Source organism: Oncorhynchus gorbuscha, linkage group LG15 (genome assembly GCF_021184085.1).
Source record: "Oncorhynchus gorbuscha isolate QuinsamMale2020 ecotype Even-year linkage group LG15, OgorEven_v1.0, whole genome shotgun sequence".
Taxonomy (NCBI): domain Eukaryota; kingdom Metazoa; phylum Chordata; class Actinopteri; order Salmoniformes; family Salmonidae; genus Oncorhynchus; species Oncorhynchus gorbuscha.
The window spans coordinates 66,404,311-66,424,838 of NC_060187.1; the positions used below are offsets into that span (position 1 = coordinate 66,404,311).

Below are 20,528 nucleotides of genomic sequence, written 5' to 3' on the forward strand. Positions count from 1 at the left end.
CTACAGAGTTAATAAACCCAGCAATGAAACATCCCCTTTTCAGGACCCTGTCTTTCAAAGATAATTCGTAAAAATCTAAATAACTTCATTGTAAAGGGTTTAAACACTGTTTCCCATGCTTGTTCAATGAACCATAACCAATTCATTAACATGCACCTGTGGAACGGTCGTTAAGACACTAACAGCTTTCAGACGGTAGGCAATTAAGGTCACAGTTAAGAAAACTTAGGACACTAGAGGCCTTTCTACTGCCTCTGAAAAACACCAAAAGAAAGATGCCCAGGGTCCCTGCTCATCTGTGTGAACGTGCCTTAGGCATGCTGCAAGGAGGCATGAGGACTGCAGATGTACCCATGGCAATAAATTACAATGTTCATACTGTGAGACGCCTAAGACAGCACTACAGGAAGACAGGACGGACAGCTGATCGTCCTTGCAGTGGCAGACCACGTGTAACAACACCTGCACAGGTTCGGTACAGCCGAACATCACACCTGCGGCACAGGTACAGGATGGCAACAACAACTGCCCGAGTTACACCAGGAACGCACAATCCCTCCATCAGTGCCCAGACTGTCCGCAATAGGCTGAGAGAGGATGGACTGAGGGCTTGTTGGCCTGTTGTAAGGCAGGTCCTCACCAGACATCACCGGTAACAACGTTGCCTATGGGCACAAACCCACCGTCGCTGGACCAGACAGCTGTCGAATTGTTGTTATGTTTATACAAATATTTACACATGTTAAGTTTGCTGAAAATAAACTTTTTTTGCTGAGTTTATATCAATAGTATACCATTGTGCTATTGAGACTTTTTAATTTATCTGCAGTCCCACTAACAATTACCTAAGCAATTTGAGGGCAGTTTCCAGAGGCACTGTAAACTCTGTACCGTTTCTCCCATTGAAAAGTTACTTGGCACCATCTGCTGTTCATGAGAGGTATCACCAACAGGGGCGCTGCCAGGGATTTTGGGCCCCATCACCACAGGCCACACCAACCCTGTGCAATTGCTGTCACCACACACCTTCAGAACCCAATCGAAGCCATTCAAAGCTTTAAATAACTCTACCTTTTTGCAGGCTTGCAACTATCTTGTAGTCCAATATTTACTGTACGATATATACTGACAGTGAGCTGTGAAAATATAACACATTGCAGACATGCATGCAACATTCTGCATGCAGTGGAATTCAATATTTGTTCAAAGACTGATACCCTCTATAAGAAATGTACTAAAGGCCATCTTTTACAGTCTAAATGAAATTTTAATGGTACAATTCTTGAATGGAAAATTCTCTTAACATTAATGAATAACTTCAAATAAATAACTTAAATATACATTATCCTATGCAACTACAATACATTAACATTATCATCTATAGAATGATATAACAAACAAAATAATAAAATCGGCAGCAGATTTTTGAACTAAGTATTACATACCAACTGGAAAATAAGCTGCTGTAAAAGTGGAAACTGAAAATGGAAAATACAACGGAAATGAAAAGGCCTGATGGTGGCGCTAGAGGAAAGGTCAAGTGGTCACCAAATCAATAAGTTTCTTTCACTTGGGGTCTTGATTGTGCACAACATATTTTATGGCAATCCAGCCATTACTTTGAGATACATCCGGTTCTGTCTGGTTCTCAGCCTATGGGCATCATGTGTGTAGTGATCCAATATCCATGCCATTTAACAGTTATCACTGGCTCTTGCTCAGCCTTACTCACCAAGAGCCCAGCGCCGGGCCTTCTTAATAGCAAAGTCACTGATCAAGTCTTGAAGTCCAGCTTTCTAGCTAACAGACTTTCAATGGACAGCATGGCAAGACTGCAAAGCCTGTCCTGGGACATAATGGACCTCAAATAGTTGAGCAGTTTTAGCTTACTGAAAGCTCTCTCACCACCAGCAACAGTCATAGGCAGTGTGCAAAATATAGGTAAAGCAATGCACACTTCAACAATGCTTTGCAGCTGCATCTTCCAAATTGCATTCAGGAGACCAAGAGGGGACAAGTTAGGAGGGAAAGTGGCAGAATATACAGTGTTCAGGTGTCTTACTTCATGTTGAAACTCAGGTGTAAGACCTCTGGAATACCTCATGATCAGTGGTTGGCACACAGAAGGGACTTTATCCTCACTAATCTGCCCAACTTTCAGAACAGCAGAAAATGATTCTACAATTGTTTCATTGGTGTGGAACCTAGTGTCAAAGTCACTTATGATGGTGTCCATAGCAGTAAAAAAAAACACTGTGTTCCGAAACACCGTTGTTGCACTGTCCTGAGCTGTCTCCTCTTGAGAGGTCTCATCATGGAATCTCTTCCCTTTCCTCTGGCAGCTGTGTTCCTTGCTAAATTGAGGTGCAACATCCATTTGCGTAGCAATCAGTGTTGCCTCAGACAGGAGAGACTCCCATCCATCTCTAAGAGCCTGCATCTCTTCCTTTAAGGCTCTGATATTGGCTGCCTCTGTGTCAGATACATTTTCCTGTCCTCAATGCATTGCAGTACATGCAATTATGCCAATTGACATGTCATTCAACACAATGCTGCCCACCTCCTTTGGGAGGTTGGGTTGGGAGTAGGGCTGGTTCAGGGGTATGGGAATGGGGAGACAGGGCTGCTGGGCCTGAAGCTGCATCTGTTGGGCCTGGCACCAGGCAGGGGCAAGTGATTTAGTATGAATAGCTTGCTAAAGTTTGCCTGTATTGATGTCGGCTAAAACATCTCTGGATGTTTACTTTTTGCCAAAAACAAGAAAATAAAAAGAAACCACAAGTTTTATTAGTACATTGTAAATCAAATATTATATTAATGACTATAGGTTAATAATTTAATATTGATTTTTTTTAACCTAATGTTCTAATAATTTTTTAGGGCCCCTCAGTCACAGGCCCTTAGAATCATCCACCCCCCCCATATGGCACCCCTGATCACCAAGATTCATATTGTGATGGGTCCATATTTTATACACAACATCAATCATTTTGTATTATTCATTCATTTAAACAAATAATTAGTCCCAAAAGGGTGGTATCATTTACAAAGAACAAGAGATATTTTAGAGTAATAACTAACTCACACCTCCAGAGAGTATGGACCAGACAGTGATCAGAATTTTGAGCTCCTCAATTCAGTTGGTTTCTCCTCCTCATGGAGTCCGTTTTCAATAGTCCCGCTCTCTGATGTTCTAAGATCAACAAGTACAAATCAATGAGTATGGTGCTTGCTTCAATTCACATACTTCACAATTCAAATATAGACAGCTAAAATGTGTAACACAGAGGGGTTACCCACATTGTCTTCTCCACGAGTGGGTCTATGTAGTCTTGGAGCTCAGTGTTGAGGGTCTCTGGCAGTAGAAAACACAGCCCCCCGCCGATGAAGGGCAGGAGGCCACAGATGAGCATGGGCAGGGCCTGGTGGTACACCCCTAGCAGATGCATCAGAGGGACCAGGATGCCCGCCGCACGGGCACACATGGAGTTCAGACCCACACCATTCTGTCTGCAAGGTCGACATGAAGAAGGACATTGCAATAAATGTATCCAAAAGTGGATGCCATTTTGACATGTATACACAGTATGAAGAATGAGGATATTATTCTGCTCTAATAAACAGTATACATTGGGAACGTAACTAACCTTACAACGGTAGGATAGAGTTCAGCAGTATATACATAGACAATAGTGGAGGCTGCTATAGCAAACTTTCCAGTCACTGCAATGACCGTCACCAATACTGGAAGGTCTAAGGGTCAAAATAAGACAGAAATAAGTACCACCAACAGGTATGTTTCAGAATATAACGCCAACTACACCAAGTTCAGGGAAATTGGACGAAGATAAAAATTTGAATGCTACACAGTATAAACACAGATAGGGTAGATGGTTGAGCATTTGCATAACTGGAAACAGCCTTCGGTAGTCACCTTCAGGAATAGCAAGAATTAGGAGACAAGCTGCTCCACCAAAGAAGAGAGTGCCTGCCTGACAGGGCCTCCTGCCCAGGCGCTCCAGGAGGGTGTAGCAGCCCAGGCGAGAAAGAATCTCTGCCAGGCCAAAGATGAACTGGGTCAGGTAGATGTCCAGGCCAAATTGTCCCACGTTAAGACTCACACCGAAGTAGACCAGGCTGGTCACAAACCTGCCCCAAGGGAGAGTGGGAAAAACAGCTTGTATAAACAAGATGGGGCATGAAGAAATGCACTCCATGCTGGAATGCACTACAATTGTTCTGAATGAATGCATTTAAACAGTATTTTGAATATTGATCATAACAGATGTTGAGTTTGTATTTAGCTACATCATTGGTCACACGAACCAGATGAAGCTCATGGTGAGAGCACGTTTCCTCAGGTTGGATATCTTGAAGAGGTCCATCATACTGCCCGTTGTAGACGTGTTCTCAGCCTCCAGCTAGAAGAAGATGCAACTAAATAATCTACACCACAAATGCAACTTCATATATATATATATATATATATATATATATATATATATATGTATATTTACATGTTTACATTCTGTATCCCCAAATGAAATGTATTCCAGTAAGGATGGTTAAATCACCATGTTGAGTAATGACTGGGGGACCTCTCTCCTGTTGACCGCAGCTGCCCTCTGGAGCTCCTGTCTGGCCTCATTCTGCCTGCCTTGAGTTAGTAGCCAACGGGCCGACTCTGGGAGAATCCTAGCACGTACACACCCACACAATATTGGTCTATAAATCCCCCAAAAATGTGTGGTCATCCAAATATCCATTCCAAAGACATAAAAAAGCCTTTGCTTTGATGAGAGGACAAACTCATCCACATAAAAATCAAACCTTACATGAGTATCTGGGGGAAATGTAATCGTTCCTTCCCTCCACCCACTGCCCACACACAAGCCACCATAAGGTATGAAGATCAGGCTCACCAGAAGGTACGAAGGTCAGGCTCACCAGAAGGTACGAAGGTCAGGCTCACCAGAAGGTACGAAGGTCAGGCTCACCAGAAGGTACGAAGGTCAGGCTCACCAGAAGGTACGAAGGTCAGGCTCACCAGAAGGTACGAAGGTCAGGCTCACCAGAAGGTACGAAGGTCAGGCTCACCATAAGGTACGAAGGTCAGGCTCACCATAATGTATGAAGGTCAGGCTCACCATAAGGTATGAAGGTCAGGCTCACCATAAGGTATGAAGGTCAGGCTCACCATAAGGTATGAAGGTCAGGCTCACCATAAGGTATGAAGGTCAGGCTCACCATAAGGTATGAAGGTCAGGCTCACCATAAGGTATGAAGGTCAGGCTCACCATAAGGTATGAAGGTCAGGCTCACCATAAGGTATGAAGGTCAGGCTCACCATAAGGTATGAAATTCAGGCTCACCAGAAGTAGACAGCCAGTAGGAGGACGGGGCTGGAAAGCACCAGCTGCAGAGCCCTCCAGTTGCGGACCCCGTAGGCGATCCACGGCAGCAACATCAGCCCCACGGCATAGAAACATTGTGAGAGGATGGTGAAGAGGGCCCGCTTAGATGTACTGGTCCACTCAGCCCCTTCCAAATAGGAAAATAACTATCACACACTACAATAGTTTGGGGCTGTCAGCTCACCCAATAGTCAAACACTGTTTGATGATTGTAGACAGTACAAGGTGTTATATTTTGGCTAATTGAGATTAGAGATGGGAGTTTATGTGTTAAGAGACAACCTGGGAGTATTGCCCCACCTAGCACAAATGTGTTCATGGCGATGCCTGATATTGTCATGCCGACCACGAACCGAAGGCTAATGTAGACATAGATGTTGGGGGAGAAGGCAGCGGCCACTCCAAACAGCAATTGGAAGAGCAGGGAAACGAGGATGGCGAAGCGACGACCAAACCTGCGGGGGTATTTCACATTTTTGGGGTGACCTCTTCACTAAACTTGTGACAATTTAAAAAGTAGGTTGTGTGTTTTACCTGTCTGCCATAGGTCCAAACACCAGGGACCCTATTAGGAGGCCGGTCATGTAGATGGACTGTGATGCCTCACTCACACCTTTGTTGTCACACACCAGGTTAAACTGATGAGAAGGAAAGGAAAGAGGAGAGAATTTAGTTGCCTTTGATGATAAGGAAATAGATGGCTTCTTTTCATATTAAAAGCAACATACATGCCTAATCTCACAATATATCAGATACAGGGCATTCCGAAAGTATTCAGACCCTTTGACATTTTCCACATTTTGTTACGTTACAGCCTTATTCTAAAATGGATTAAATAGTTTTTTCCCCCTCATCAATCTGCACACAATACCCCATAATGACAAAGCGAAACAGGTTTTTATAAAAATACAACTGAAATATCACATCTACATAGGTATTCAGACCCGTTACTCAGTACTTTGTTGAAGCACCTTAGGCAGCGATTACAGCCTCGAGTCTTCGTGGGGATGACGCTACAAGCTTGGCACACCTGTATTTACTCCCGTTCTTCTCTGCAGATCCTCTCAAGCTCTGTCAGGTTGGGGAGCATCACTGCAAAGCTATTTTCAGGTCTCTCCAGAGATGTTAGATCAGGTTCAAGTCCGGGCTCTGACTGAGACCACTCAAGGCAATTCAGAGACTTGTCCCAAAGCCACTCCTGCGTTGTCTTGGCTGTGTGCTTAGGGTCGTTGTCCTGTTGGAAGGTGAACCTTCACCCCAGTATGAGGTCCTGAGCGCCCCGGAGCAGGTTTTCATCAATGATCTCTCTGTACTTTGCTCTGTTCATCTTCCCTTGATCCTGACCAGTCTTGCAGTCCCTGCCGCTGAAAAACATCCCCAAAACAGGATGCTAACACCACCATGCTTCACCGTCAGGATGGTGCCAGGTTTCCTCCAGATGTGACACTTGGCATTCAAGTCAAAGAGTTCAATCTTGGTTTCATCAGACTAGAGAATCTTGTTTCTCATGGTCTGAGAGTCTTTAGGTGCCTTTTGGCAAACTCCAAGCAAGCTGTCATACCTTTTACTGAAGAGTGGCTTCCATCTGGTCACTCTACCATAAAGGCCTGATTGTTGGAGTGCTGCAGAGATGGTTGTCCTTTAGGAGAGATAGGAGAACCTTCCAGAAGGACAACCATCTCCACAGAGGAACTCTAGAGCTCTGTCAGAGTGACCATCGGGTTCTTGGTCACATCCCAGACCAAGGCCCATCTCCCTCAATTGCTCAGTTTGGCCGGGCTGCCAGCTCTAGGAAGAGTCTTGGTGGTTCCAAACGTCTTCCATTTAGGAATGATGGAGGCCACTGTGTTCTTAGGAACCTTCAATGCTGCAGACATTTTTTGGTAACCTTCCCCAGATCTGTGCCTCGACACAATCCTGTCTCGGCGCTCTAAGGACAATTCCTTCGACCTCATGACTTGGTTTTTGCTCTGACATGCACTGTCAACTGTGGGACCTTATATAGACCGCTGTGTGCCTTTTCAAATCATGTCCAATCAATTGAATTTACCACAGGTGGACTCTAATCAAGTTGGGAGAAACATCACAAGGATGATCAATGGAAACAGGATGCATTTGAGCTCGATTTTGAGTCTCATAGCAAAGGGTCTGAATATTTATGTAAATAAGGTATCTGTTTTTAAAAAAATATTTAAAAAATAAAAATAAAAACAAAACTGTTTTCGCTTTGTCATTACCAGGTATTGTGTGTAGATTGATGAGGAATTATCTGATTTGATCAATTTTAGAATAAGGCTGTAATGTCACCATGTGGAAAAAGGTCAAGGGGTCTGAAAACTTTTGGAATGCACTGTATCTGTGGATAGAAAAGTGAATAAAGGTTGAAAACAAAACCTAAGCATTGACTTCATGAACAAGTCAAGGCCATTCTTACATAACTAAGGTATAAGTCTGATATACAGTTGAAGTCGGAAGTTTACATACACCTTAGCCAAATACATTTAAACTCAGTTTTTCCACAATTCTTGACATTTAATCCTAGTACAAATTCCCTGTCTTAGACCATTTAGGATCACCACTTTATTTTAAGAATGTGAAATGTCAAAATAATAGTAGAGAGAATTATTTATTTCAGCTTTTATTTTTTCCATCACATTCCCAGTGGGTCAGAAGTTTACATACACTCAATTAGTATTTGGTAGCATTGCCTTTAAATTGTTTAACTTGGGTCAAACATTTCAGGTAGCCTTCCACAAGCTTCCCACAATAAGTTGGGTGAATTTTGGCCCATTCCTCCTGACAGAGCTGGTGTAACAGAGTCAGATTTGTAGGCCTCCTTGCTCACACATGCTTTTTCAGTTCTGTCCACACATTTTCTATAGGATTGAGGTCAGGGCTTCGTGATGGCCACTCCAATACCTTGACTTTGTTGTCCTTAAGCCATTTTTCCTCAACATTGGAAGTATGCTTGGGGTCATTGTCCATTTGGAAGACCCATTTGTGACCAAGCTTTAACTTCCTGACTGATGTCTTGAGATGTTGCTTCAATATATCCACATAATTTTCCTACCCCATGATGCCATCCATTTTGTGAAGTGCACCAGTCCCTCCTGCAGCAATGCAGCAAAGCACCCCCACAACATGATGCTGCCACCCCTGTGCTTCACGGTTGGGATGGGGTTCTGCGGCTTCCAAGCCTCCCCCTTTTTCTTCCAAACATAACGATGGTCATTATGGCCAAACAGTTCTATTTTCGTTTCATCAGACCAGAGGACATTTCTCCAAAAAGTAAGATATTTGTCCCCATGTGTAGTTGCAAACTGTAGTCTGGCTTTTATATGAAGCTTCTAAAGCCATGACATAATTTTCTGGAATCTTCCAAGCTGTTTAAAGGCACAGTCAACTTAGTGTATGTAAACTTCTCACCCACTGGAATTGTGATACAGTGAATTATAAGTGAAATAATCTGTCTGTAAACAATTGTTGGAATAATGTCTTGTGTCATGCACATAGTAGATGTCCTAACAGACTTGCCAAAACTATAGTTTGTGAACAAAAAATTTGTGGAGTGGTTGAAAAAAATGACTTTTAATGACTCCAACCTAAGTGTATGTAAACTTCAGAGTTCAATTTTATATACAACAAGTGCCTTCAAGGGACACAGATTTAAAACACAGAACATAGTGATTGATGTCTAAGCGTTTAGGAGAAAATTAGGAACATTATGAAAACGATTGTCAAGCTGCCAAATCAAATAGCATAAACAGAACTAAACTAACTTGGGCTTTCTGCACAAAACTGAACTTCTCAACAGGCAGTGCATAGGGTTCAATAGGAGTTGGGCTGGGGTAATGCAATTATTGACCTCATCCCTACCTCTGTCACCAGAGTGGGGTTTCCTTGGGGTGTGTCATAAACCCACCCATCTGTACAATATATGGTGCTGTTGATTCCTTGCTCTTGAATTGTTTCCAAGTCCATGTCCACCGGTGTGAACATACGACAGCTCTCATATTCCCCGACATCATTCATTGGAAGTGTGAGATTTTTCTGTTGGTCATAGGTCAATTTGGGTCCACGGGCGAGTATCCAGTCGGTGTTGCAGTGGTGAGGAAAATTCATACCTGTGAAAACTTGGCTGAACATGTGAAAGGCCATGAATATGTTGGGTATCGATATTGCCAACAACAGGCGATTTTGAAATGCTCCAAACTCACCAACTACTGGGAGTATCTTCCCGAATGCAACCATTCTCTTCTTGCCTGGGGTCCTGCATGGAAGACATTGGAAAATGAATCCAAGAGAGCCTACCACTTTTGTAAAATAGGGGCTACCTACCTAAAACTATTAAGGATTATTTGACCAGTGGTATCCCCTTAGGAGAACCCTTTTTGGTTCCAGGTAGAAAGGTCTAGGAACCAGAAAAGGTTCTCCTTCAGGGACATCAAAATAATAATTTATGGTTATATATTACATTATATTTAAGGATAATTTTTGAATTGTACACATTGTCAGCTAAAAGCTGAATTGCAGCATACGTAGGCAAGTAAGTAAGTAAGTAAGTAAATAAATAAAAATATATGATATGCAGTATACAGTACAATATTACAGTTAAGCAGCACTAAGCAGTCTCACAAAGGCATAGGGATGTTGTAATATCTGTCAATCTGAGTAGGGGGAAGGTTAAGTTTGAGTTTGGATCGGGTAGATCTGCCACTGAATTGACCTTTCTTCTGAGGTAGCCATTTGTTGTAATCCTGGGATTTTGCAAGCTTCTGGGCAAAGGATCTGCAGAGATGGGTTTGACCGGACTCCAGGTTGAAGTGGTGATGATGGTTCTTCATGAAGAGCCTTCGGTTCCCTTTTGTGGTAATGTCGGAGATGTGTATGTCCCATTTTAGGTTGGCTTGGAAGTGTAACACCAAGCACTTTGGTGCTGGACACAACCTCAAGTGTGTGGCCGGAGATGTATAATGGAGGAAGGTGTCTTGATTCTATGAGGTTCAGGTCATCCACAAAGGCCCAGGAGTTGGATAGGGTACCCTCTGATATTTATTTTATTTATGCAACCTTTATTTAACTAGGCAAGTCAGTTAAGAACAAATTCTTATTTACAATGACGGCCTACCAAAAAGGCCTTCTGCGGGGACAGGGGCTGGGATTTAAAAAAAATACACACACACACAGGACAAAACACATATCACGACAAGAGACAACACTACATAGAGAGACCTATGACAACATAACAAGGCAGCAACACATGACAACACAACATGGTAGCAACACAACATGACAACAACATGGTAGCAACACAAAACATGGTACAAACATTATTGGGCACAGACAACAGCACAAAGGGCAAGAAGGTAGAGACAATAATACATCACGCAAAGCAGCCACAACTGTCAGTAAGAGTGTCCATGATTGAATCTTTGAATGAAGAGATGTGTGTGCTTCGGGGACAGAATGTGACTGGCAATAGATTATATCTCAGATAGGGGGGAGTGAGGCCTCTAAGAGGGTTTTATAAATAAGCATCAACCAGTGAGTCTTGTGACAGGTATACAGAGATGACCAGTTTACAGAGGAGTATAGAGTGCAGTGATGTGCAGTGATGGCCGAATGGTAAAGAACATCTAGTCGCTCGAGAGCACCCTTACCTGCGCCATTGACGTGAGCCACGAAAAAGAATTGGACCAAGCCGTGTGCCCTGGGGGAGGCCGGCTGCCCTGGCTACGGCAGGAATGGATGTTTCAAATTCATGGCATGATCTGTGGTCGGACAGATAATTGCAAAAGGTGTTTCATTGCAATTGCGTGATCCACAAGAGCAAAGGCCTTGCTGTAGTCCGTCAGGACCCATGTGCTGGAGGTGCCTCTAGTGTCTGCTGTTCTGTACAGGCAGTGGGTGGTTGAGGGTCCCTTGAGGCAGCCAAACTGTTGTTTGGAGATGTTCTTTTGAATATCCTGTGTTGCCCATTCAGCAACAAAACCTTCACACAGAAGGGGCGTGAGTGAGATGGGCCGTAGCTGGTCAATTCCCTGTGGATTACTCTTCAGCAGCAGGACTATTGTCTCCTTCCATTGATGTGGACACACTCCTTCACACAGGGAGGTATTGAAGAAGTCAGTCAGGTGGGTGGATATTGCAACAGCGACTTCCCTGATGAGTCTGCCACTGATGAGGTCAGGACCTGGGGCTTTTCTGGTCGAAACAGAGAGTTGTTTCCTGTGCATTTCCCATGGTTCAACAGTGGGGAGTGGCATAGCTGACAAAAATGCAGTTAGGTCTGACAGGTTTAGTGTAGGTAATGATGTGGTTACAGATGAAAACGTGGCATTTATAGCATTAGCAATGGCAGAATGGTTGTCTGGGTCGAGCCTGTCAACTTTGATGGAGATTGTCATTTTACTCCTGGTCAGAGATTTATTTTGATGGTACCTGCTTTTTGCTAACCATAACGAGTGTAGCATACAAGCCATAAAGAGTGTACAGTGCATCAAAGATGGAGAATTTTATTTAAAAAGGTGAAATATGTTATTTCCAGTGACATACATAAACCTATATTTTAACCCAAGAAAGCAACCTGGCCTTTGATTAATACACTCAGCTTATTATTACTGACCATCAAGTCGACCTAAAATAGTCAGTCTAGTGTGGGATAGAAGACATCCCATTCTGAAAAAGCACTAATATTGTGAAATAGCCCAAATGCAAGTCGTGTCATCAAGTTTAAGGCTTACCTTTACCAGGTGAATCCCTTGCCTGGCCCCCGCTATTTTGCCTGCTCAACAGGGTAAAGGTGGTAGCAGCACGAAGTACTGTACAGTGTAGTTAACTGATGAATTGACGTGTCAAAATGTTAACTCTTGAGGGAGTTCTATTATCCTGAGCCGCGTAGCAACGGTCAATGGCCCGTGACGCGAACGGGCAAAAGCCGTGAGGGAGGAGCGCCAGTTTCAACTCGAACAGTAATCTGCGCCAATAGATCATGTTGTCAACAAGGTAGCATGATGCATCGTCCAGAAACATAAACACATATATTTTCCATAAAATATGTATTCGAATTTTCAAACTAGTGACCGAACTAGCCTTCAGTGGGAAGGCAGATAAAGCGTTTTTTTATCAAAAACAATCACTTTTGCATGTAAAAAAACAACAATATACTCATTACTCCATGTGCTTATGGCCGGTTCAAAACAACTGTGAACTCGGAAAAATACATGGTCAAATCATGACGTCAGTGATATTCAAATCGGAAAGTCTGAGCTCTTGAAAGAGGTCTGAGTTCCCGAGTTGGAACTCCGAGTTGGCTGACCATTCAAATTGATTTTTCCCAGTTGGAGTGCATTTTTTCGCTCCGAGTAACCAGTTCTTTTGAACGCGCATTTTGAGCCGACTTCACTGCGGACTTTGACGGGGCACCCTGTTGACGCCCGGAGGCAGCTCAGTTCAAAACGAATGCAATCACCCTTCACCCACTACAAACTCCTACCACCGGGGTAACTCAGGCCAGATAATCAAATCCCCTCATTGAGTGTATTATCCAATCGACCAATAAAACCAGGGAATTACGGACTTTGGATGTTAGATTAGTTCTAATTGGCTCATTTCTAATATTGTGTGGTTTAGTTTAGTTATGGTCGACTAATTTCTAATGTTGTGTTGTACGTCATCTAAATGATTGCCCATTGACGCCCACATTGCAACAACCCCGCCATTTGGAACATAATCCAATTCTGTTTTGGTGACAAGGTAAAGTATTGAGTATATTGGCATACTGTAATAGTTGGCTATAGATTTCCAATGAGCCAGAATGATCATATTAAGTATCATTGTAGCGATAAAACAAATGTCAGCAGTTAGACGCATTCAGTAACTAAAAAGAACTGGATGGCTGCTTCGTTGACAAGAAGACTGAGCTAACCGCGGTAGCTAGCCAAGTAAGGCAGCATCAGCGGGAACGTATTGACTTTACTAGCTAACTATCTCGTTGATATGTTTCTATCTAACACCGTCATTGTTAATACAACGGGTTAGTAAATATCTAGATAGCTAGCTAATTTTCAGTCTGTGTGGTGGTAAACTTTGATACATGGCGTATAGTTGGCTAGCTAGCTAACGCTCTGTTCAAAACAAACCTGCGCGCCAAATTATGTCTCCGGGCGCCACACTGCAAAAAGTTAAACACCACAAGATAGAATGGAATTTAATGTTTTAGCTGGCTAGCTATGTATACTTATAATGACAATTATCTGGTGGTGGGCAAATTGTGATTGATTGTAATTTTAACTAGCTAACGTTAGTTTTTGTTGTATTGTTTGTGCTTGCTAACCCTTAGTTCAGATGTTAATATCTAACAATGTTCTCAGACATGACATTGTCAAGTCCGATGGAAAGTTGTTGACTAGCTAACGTTAGCTTAATGTTTTTAGTTATGTTATTCGCGTAAAAAGGAGGGACTAGTCAGGTGCTTCTCCAGGGATATCTGGCTAAACTGATGGAACTACATTCTTCCCAAAACAGGGCAGCAGATGTTAAAGTGCACTGACATGACTGAAGCAATGGATGAAAAGGTTTGTCCCCTGTCGGATGAGGTAGAGAAGGAACCAAAGGTTGAAGACCTGGCGGACTCACCAGAAAAGGCCCCAAAACCACGGAATGAAATGAGTAGAGACATAAGTATGATAAGTCAATAATATTTATGAACCCGTTTTGCTCAATATAGACCTACACTATTAATTTATAGTTCAGTACAGGTATCTAGCTAGTTATCATCCCTCTACCTTCCTCAGCTTTGCATGGGTCCGACTTGTTAATTATTGCATGCACAGAGGCCTGGTTTGCTACAGCCAGCATCACTGAATTATATTTGACCTGTTATGTTCTTCTTGCAGCTCTATCTCAAATAGTTGAAGGGAAGAGAGAGAAAAAGATGGTGCAAAGACTTGATTTCCAGGTTGCGAAACCTGCGAAGGTGCTGAAAGTTGAAAATGGTAAGATTGAGCATCCTCAGACATGCCTATCACCAAAGGCTATAGATGTGCACAGAGAACTTTTCCAAAGTTTTGTTGACATGAGACAGAATGAAGTCTGTAAATACGTTCTCATCAGTCTCGTAGTCTATTGGGATGCAATTGTATCATGTACCAGCCCTGCTGGGATCCCATATAATGCTCCCACCACCATTTTGCCCTCAGTAGTAAGCTCATTATTTAACAGTACAACCCTAATATTTTCACTCCCTCTCAGGTGGCGGAGATAAATTAGGAGACATTGCGAGAGTGAACCACCACCTCGGAAAGCTGAAGGTTCCAGATCTGAAACCTCTTCATACAATACTCTTTGATATGCCAGGTAAGGTAAGTGTATCTTACACTTTTTTTAAAGGCTGAGTAATGTCACAATGGACACCCCTGTGTGGGTAAAGCAACTCTAGAGTTGTTAGTCGGTTGTGTCATTATTGATGGTTCTTTCCTCAGATTGCCACAATGAGGAAAAATATGCGGCTGTTCAATGGCTTTCCGTTCGAGGTTGACAGTGAACCCTATATAAAGAAGAAGGAGAGGATGATGAAGTAAGAAGGAGAGGGGGGTGTGCAGTTAGTTTAAAAAAAAAAATGTTTTTTTACTATTTTGTAATGGCGAATACATCAACTATAAAATAACACATCCAATCATGTAGTAACCAAAAAAGTGTTAAACAAATCAAAATATATTTGAGATTCTTCAAAGTAGCCACCCTTTGCCTTGATGACAGCTTTGCACACTCTTGGCTTTCTCTCAACCAGCTTCATGAGGTAGTCATCTGGAATGCATTTCAATGAACAGGTGTGCCTTGTTAAAAGGTAATTTGTGGAATTTCTTTAATGTGTTTGAGCTAATCATTTGTGTTGTGACAAGGTAGGGTTGGCATACAGAAGATAGCCCTATTTGGTAAAAGACCAAGTCCATATTATGGCAAGAACAGCTCAAATAAGCAAAGAGAATCAACAGTCAACAGTGCAGTTGCAAAAACCATCAAGCGCTATCATGAAACTCTCATGAGGACCGCCACAGGAAAGTAAGTCCCAGTTACCTCTGCTGCAGAGGATAAGTTCATTAGAGTTAACTATACCTGAGAAATTTAGTCCAAATAAATGCTTCACAGACTTCAAGTAGCAGACACACCTCATCAACTGTTCAGAGGAGACTGTGTGAATCAGGCCTTCATGGTCCAATTGCTGCAAAGAACCCACTACTAAAGGACACTAATAAGAAGAGACTTACTTGGGCCAAGAAACACAAGCAATGGACATTAGACCAGTGGAAATCTGTCCTTTGGTCTGATGAGTCCAAATTTGAGATTTTTGGCTCCAACCGCTATGTCTTTGTGAGACTCAGAGTAGGTGAACGGATAATCTCTGCATGTGTGGTTCCCACCTTGAAGCATGGAGGTGTGAGGGTGCTCTGCTGGTGGCACTGTCTGTGATTCAAGGCACACTTAACCAGGATAGCTACCACAGCATTCTGCAGCGATACGCCATCCCATCTGGTTTGGGCTTAGTGGCACTATCAATTGTTCTTTAACAGGACAATGACCTCCAGGCTGTGTAAAGGTTATTTGACCAAGGAGGAGAGTGCTGGATCAGATGACCTGGCCTCCACAATCACTTGACCTCAACCCAATTTAAGATGGTTTGGGATGAGTTGGGACCACAGAGTGAAGGGAAGTAGCCAACAAGTGCTCAGCATATGTGGGAACTCCTTCAAGACTGTTGAAAATACATTCCAGGTGAAGCTGGTTGAGAGAATGCCTTGACAGCTTTGCACACTCTTGGCAAAGTGTGGCTACTTTGAATAAATATATTTTGATTGATTTGAACTTTTTTGGTTACTACATGATTCCATATGTGTTATTTCATAGTTTTGATGTCTTTACTACTATTCTACAATGTAGAAAATAGTGAAAATAAAGAAAAATCCTTGAATGAGTAGGTGTCCAAACTTTTGACTGGTACTGTGTATATTTTTTACCTTTATCAGGGAGTCATATTGAGACCACGGTCTCTTTTAGAGATGAGTCCTGAATTAAATAAATGACAGAAAATACAAATGACAACCTATAAATGCAAGCAGACAGAAACACGGTCATTAGAAATGAACATTCATCTGTAAAAAGGACCTCAATCAGCTTTCTGAATTGCACTAGAGGCACCAACACATCCAATTTTAGAACATTTTGAAGATTGTTCCACAAGGTGCAATAACTAAAAGCTGATTTACCCAACTCAGTAGAGACCAAAGGAATTTCCAGAGTTAACCATCCCTGAGACAGGGTCAGGTAACTTGTCTAAAGTTGAGTAATTATGTTTGGTACAGTGGACTTTTGGTTTATAAATGAAAATAGCAATGTATCGACCTACCTAACTTGACATCAGAGGGCCAATCAACTTTCTGGTAGAGAATGCACTGATGAGTACTATGATTGTCGCCCGTAATAAAGCGCAGTGTGCTATGATAAACTGCATCTAACGGCTTTAATGAAGCAACATGTTTAAACATTTATCTGAACTATTGTTGTGGGTCAAACATACTCTATTGCACAATAAACAAGCAAACTAATGATTATTTGTGTGCTCGGATTCAGGATAACATGCGTAAGGTTGAGGACCATCTGTAAAGTGTTGGACCTGGAGAAGGGTGGAAACCAGTCAGTCCTCATCGACAGGATCATGACTTTCCTCATGAGTCCCAGAATATCAGGAAAGGTGAGTTAAAGGTCTACTTTATTAAAAAATTAAAAAAACTAACAGTTTTCATGTCGTGACTGCTCTTTAGCTAGATACACATTTCTTGAGTTTGTCTTGTCAAACAGAATACAAAATCCTTCCTATCTGCAGCCTGTGATCTCAAAGAGGAAGAAGAAGTCTAAGAAGAATATCTCAACCAAAGACTCTAAGAGCAAGACCAAGGCTAAGGCAAAGAGTATATCCAGCAGCCCCCGGAAGGTCAAAGCAGAGAGCAAGTCCAAAGCCATCGTTACTGATTCTAGCAGTGATGAGGATGATGATGATGACGATGACGACGACGAGCAAGGAGTCACAGTAGAACAAGACGAGTCAGACGCTGAAAAGAAGAGTGAGAAATCGGGAAAGCGGGAAAAGGTGACGACCGATGAAGATACCGACGATTCTGAAGACTACGACGATGAGGTGAGGAGAACTGAAATGTTGTAATGTAAACTGATAGGTATTGTCCATTGGAAATGTGTATTTTCCCCTATTTGGTCTTGGACAATACTAGTGCCACTATATAAATATTCTAGAACTGCAAAAGGGAATGGTCAACCTGTTCTGTCACTCACAGATTAACCACAAAGTCCCTTCTCTCCTACCAATCAGGATCCCAAGTCAAATCCAGCAGCCAAGGGTAAGAGAACACCTGCCAAGAAGCGTGCGCAACCAGCAAAGAAGGCTGCTCCTGCCAAAAAGAAAACAAAAGACTCCGACCAGTCTGAGTCTGATTCAGACAAGGATGATGAAGATGAGAAAGACAGTGAGAGTGAAGTTGAGAAAGTGAGATTCTTCTGTCAATCTGTCTCTGATTCTGGATTTGCTAAACTCACAGCAAGTCTTGTCAATACAAAAGTCAACCGTTTGGGTTTGTGTTCATATTTGTATGTAATTATGTAACAGGTCATGTCTATAATATCTGGATAGGGTTTTTACCCATTTGTCTTTATCTTAAACTAATGGAATTAACTCATGTATTGACTTGTCCTCAGCCAAAAAAGAAACCAGCAGCTAAGAGGGCAGCACTGGCTAAGACTAAAAAAGCAGACAGCAGCAGTAACAAACAGAAAAACACTGCCAACAAGGGCAATGGTAAGAATATGTAGATTTACCTTTATAGCGTGTTTCATGTGTCATTGGCAACCTGTAGCCTAATGCTTATTATGTTTTTCTCTGCTTGGTTTCCTACATAGCAGCACTCGACAGCTCGGACGACGATGAGCCGTTGATCAAGATGATCAAGAAGCCTCCGACAGACGAGCAGCTGAAGGAGACGGTGAAGAGGCTGCTGAAAGACGCCAACCTGGAGGAGATGACCATGAAGAAGATCTGCCAGAAAGTATGTTTGCTTCTCAAATATCTGATTTGATATCACAATGTTGGCTGGTTTACCTGTAAAAGTCTCTAACGCAACAACTTCTCTGTCCCAGGTGTATGACACATACCCAGAGTATGACCTGACCAGCAGAAGGGACTATGTCAAGCAGACAGTAAAAACGGTGAGTTACTTGTCCTCCCTTGGTGTTCTGGAATAGCAGCACTGTGCTTGCCTTATAGACTACTCAAGTCTGTCAATGTCATTACCCCCCCCAACCCCCCAAAAAAAAAAAAGGTGTGTGAATGCTTTTCAATTATGTTTTATCTGTTGGCAGATGGATTTCTTTGTATAACCATCTGTTTTGTTCTTTGCAGCTGATTTCCTAGAGAACATGGGAAAAGGACATAAACAGTCCTTGTGACAAATAACTGTGAATGTTCCAATGCTGGAGAAGGATAATCAAAAGAATGTGCCTACCTTCTTAGAACTGCTCAAACCCCAAGTTTTACTTCGTTGTGTTTGTTTTTATTTCAATCCTAATGTTTTTATGTTTCTGTATTATGTCATTTCCAATTTGACTGCACACTTCTCTTAGGTCATATGTAAACATGCTACTTAAGGCTTATGCATTTGAGTCATTGCTTGTTAATAATCTGTGCTTTTGTTAATACACTTTAACTTTACAGTTTTCTACTGATCCCAAGCAAAGGGTGTTAGGCTAAACGAACAGTGTTTTTAGAGATTCAAGGTTGGTCACTATAAATGGAAACATGTCCTCAGGCAATGCATGAATTCACACAGTTTATTTTAAATGTATTTCCTGAATTGACCAGTCAAAATGGAGTATGGGTCCTCACTATAGCCATCCACTGCCTTTGCCTTCTGCGGAGGATTTCAAATCTTTCCCTCTGGTTTTGATGCACATAACAGCCTTATAGCAACAAAGCTGGGGTGTATTCACTAGGAACCGAAAGGGGAGGGCCCCACTGGAATTTGACCAATAGAAACTCTGGTTTTAGTAAGTATGTGGTTTCTATTGCAAAACATTTTGGACTAATAATTCCACTCCTTTTCCATTCTCCCCAGACATTTTGTGTGAAATTGTTTTGCATGGCAAGCTGTTCAATTGAGTTTTGAAAAGTATTTATTGTCATGGTCGAGTCTTCAAACATATTCCTTGATTGCATTTATAGGACTTAATGTTTTTATATGTAAATGTGTACATTTTGTTAATCATTCCCTTTTGATGAGATCCTGGTTTAGTCTTTAATTTGTCTCTGTATGCAGTATAGGATTCTGATTTATGTAGGTACCTTGCTCAATGAAGAGTTGGATCTTTTTAGGCAATGTACCTTTGACAAAGTAAGTCATTGAATGTCTTCCAATGTTCTGCATATAAATTTACATCAGATTTTCGAACGAACACTTGTCTATCTATTGTTATTACTAAGGCGGTAAACCGTCACGATATTGGCGCATCAAAACCATAATGTCATGTAAATTGTGACTGCCTGACTGAGGTACAAACAATATTGGTCAGTACTATCTGGAAACCATGGGATGTTCCTATGTAACCATTTTACATTTAAAGTAAAATGGGGCTGAGGAATGGCTCGAGGATCCCGGATAGCAGGGACTAAATATTGTCTGTTTTCAAGAGGATCAAAACAGTATTATTAAACTGGGTGGTTCGATCCTTGAATGCTGATTGACTGACAGCTGTGGCATATCAGACCGTATACCACGGCTATGACAACATTTGTTTTTACTGCTCTAATTGTGTTGGTAATCAGTTTATAATAGCAAAAAGGCACCTCAGTGGTTTGTGGTATATTGCCAATATACCTCGGCTAAGGGCTGTGTCCAGGCACTCGTTGCGCCTAAGAACAGCTGTTAGTTGCGGTATATTGGCCATATACCCCCCCCCCCCTGGGCGTATTGCTTAAATGTATCATTGGGAAATTGTGACTATTAATGAGTCATTATTTACGACGTAAGGTGATTTGTAGCTAATTAGTCGTTA

General features: G+C 42.1%; 2 protein-coding genes across 6 annotated transcripts; one reads left to right on the plus strand and one right to left on the minus strand.

The window, feature by feature from the left end:
- Positions 1 to 1,260: 1,260 nt before the first annotated feature.
- Positions 1,261 to 13,111, minus strand: LOC123997799 (solute carrier family 22 member 13-like). Of its 3 annotated transcripts, none has more exons than XM_046302362.1 (12): positions 12,158 to 13,110; positions 9,291 to 9,684; positions 5,949 to 6,052; positions 5,715 to 5,869; positions 5,373 to 5,541; positions 4,575 to 4,695; positions 4,327 to 4,421; positions 3,935 to 4,149; positions 3,648 to 3,753; positions 3,301 to 3,510; positions 3,088 to 3,193; positions 1,261 to 2,743 (listed from the first exon to the last, which is right to left on the minus strand). In XM_046302362.1, the coding sequence occupies exons 2-11, from the start codon at positions 9,663 to 9,665 to the stop codon at positions 3,115 to 3,117; spliced, it is 1,629 nt and encodes a 542-aa protein (XP_046158318.1). In that variant the 5' UTR covers positions 9,666 to 9,684; positions 12,158 to 13,110; the 3' UTR covers positions 1,261 to 2,743; positions 3,088 to 3,114. The 3 variants fall into 3 exon arrangements, with proteins under 3 accessions (XP_046158318.1, XP_046158319.1, XP_046158317.1); XM_046302363.1 differs by having other exon boundaries at positions 1,261 to 3,193; positions 9,291 to 9,552; positions 9,632 to 9,684; positions 12,158 to 13,109; XM_046302361.1 differs by having other exon boundaries at positions 1,261 to 3,193; positions 12,158 to 13,111.
- LOC123997801 (protein DEK-like) lies at positions 12,966 to 19,928 on the plus strand. Of its 3 annotated transcripts, none has more exons than XM_046302367.1 (12): positions 12,966 to 13,169; positions 13,941 to 14,096; positions 14,312 to 14,410; positions 14,667 to 14,776; positions 14,897 to 14,991; positions 17,043 to 17,163; positions 17,296 to 17,607; positions 17,797 to 17,970; positions 18,180 to 18,279; positions 18,384 to 18,526; positions 18,618 to 18,686; positions 18,880 to 19,928. In XM_046302367.1, exons 2-12 carry the CDS (start codon positions 13,949 to 13,951, stop codon positions 18,889 to 18,891), a joined length of 1,383 nt encoding a protein of 460 aa, XP_046158323.1. In that variant the 5' UTR covers positions 12,966 to 13,169; positions 13,941 to 13,948; the 3' UTR covers positions 18,892 to 19,928. The 3 variants fall into 3 exon arrangements, with proteins under 3 accessions (XP_046158323.1, XP_046158321.1, XP_046158322.1); XM_046302365.1 differs by having other exon boundaries at positions 12,968 to 13,169; positions 18,381 to 18,526; XM_046302366.1 differs by lacking the exon at positions 12,966 to 13,169 and adding an exon at positions 13,214 to 13,357 and having other exon boundaries at positions 18,381 to 18,526.
- The last annotated feature ends 600 nt before the right edge of the window (positions 19,929 to 20,528 follow it).

Excerpts from the sequence above, each read along its gene's own strand:
- LOC123997799 (XM_046302361.1), bottom strand. The coding sequence starts at position 9,665 with ATGGTTGCATTCGGGAAGATACTCCCAGTAGTTGGTGAGTTTGGAGCA. Across the intron at positions 4,150-4,326 it reads CTCACCATGAGCTTCATCTG|GTTTGTGACCAGCCTGGTCT; the intron begins GTTCGTGTGACC and ends CCCTTGGGGCAG. Across the intron at positions 3,511-3,647 it reads CTCTATCCTACCGTTGTAAG|ACAGAATGGTGTGGGTCTGA; the intron begins GTTAGTTACGTT and ends TCGACCTTGCAG.
- LOC123997801 (XM_046302365.1), top strand. The coding sequence starts at position 13,949 with ATGTTAAAGTGCACTGACATGACTGAAGCAATGGATGAAAAGGTTTGT. Across the intron at positions 14,097-14,311 it reads TGAAATGAGTAGAGACATAA|CTCTATCTCAAATAGTTGAA; the intron begins GTATGATAAGTC and ends TTCTTCTTGCAG. Across the intron at positions 14,411-14,666 it reads GGTGCTGAAAGTTGAAAATG|GTGGCGGAGATAAATTAGGA; the intron begins GTAAGATTGAGC and ends ACTCCCTCTCAG.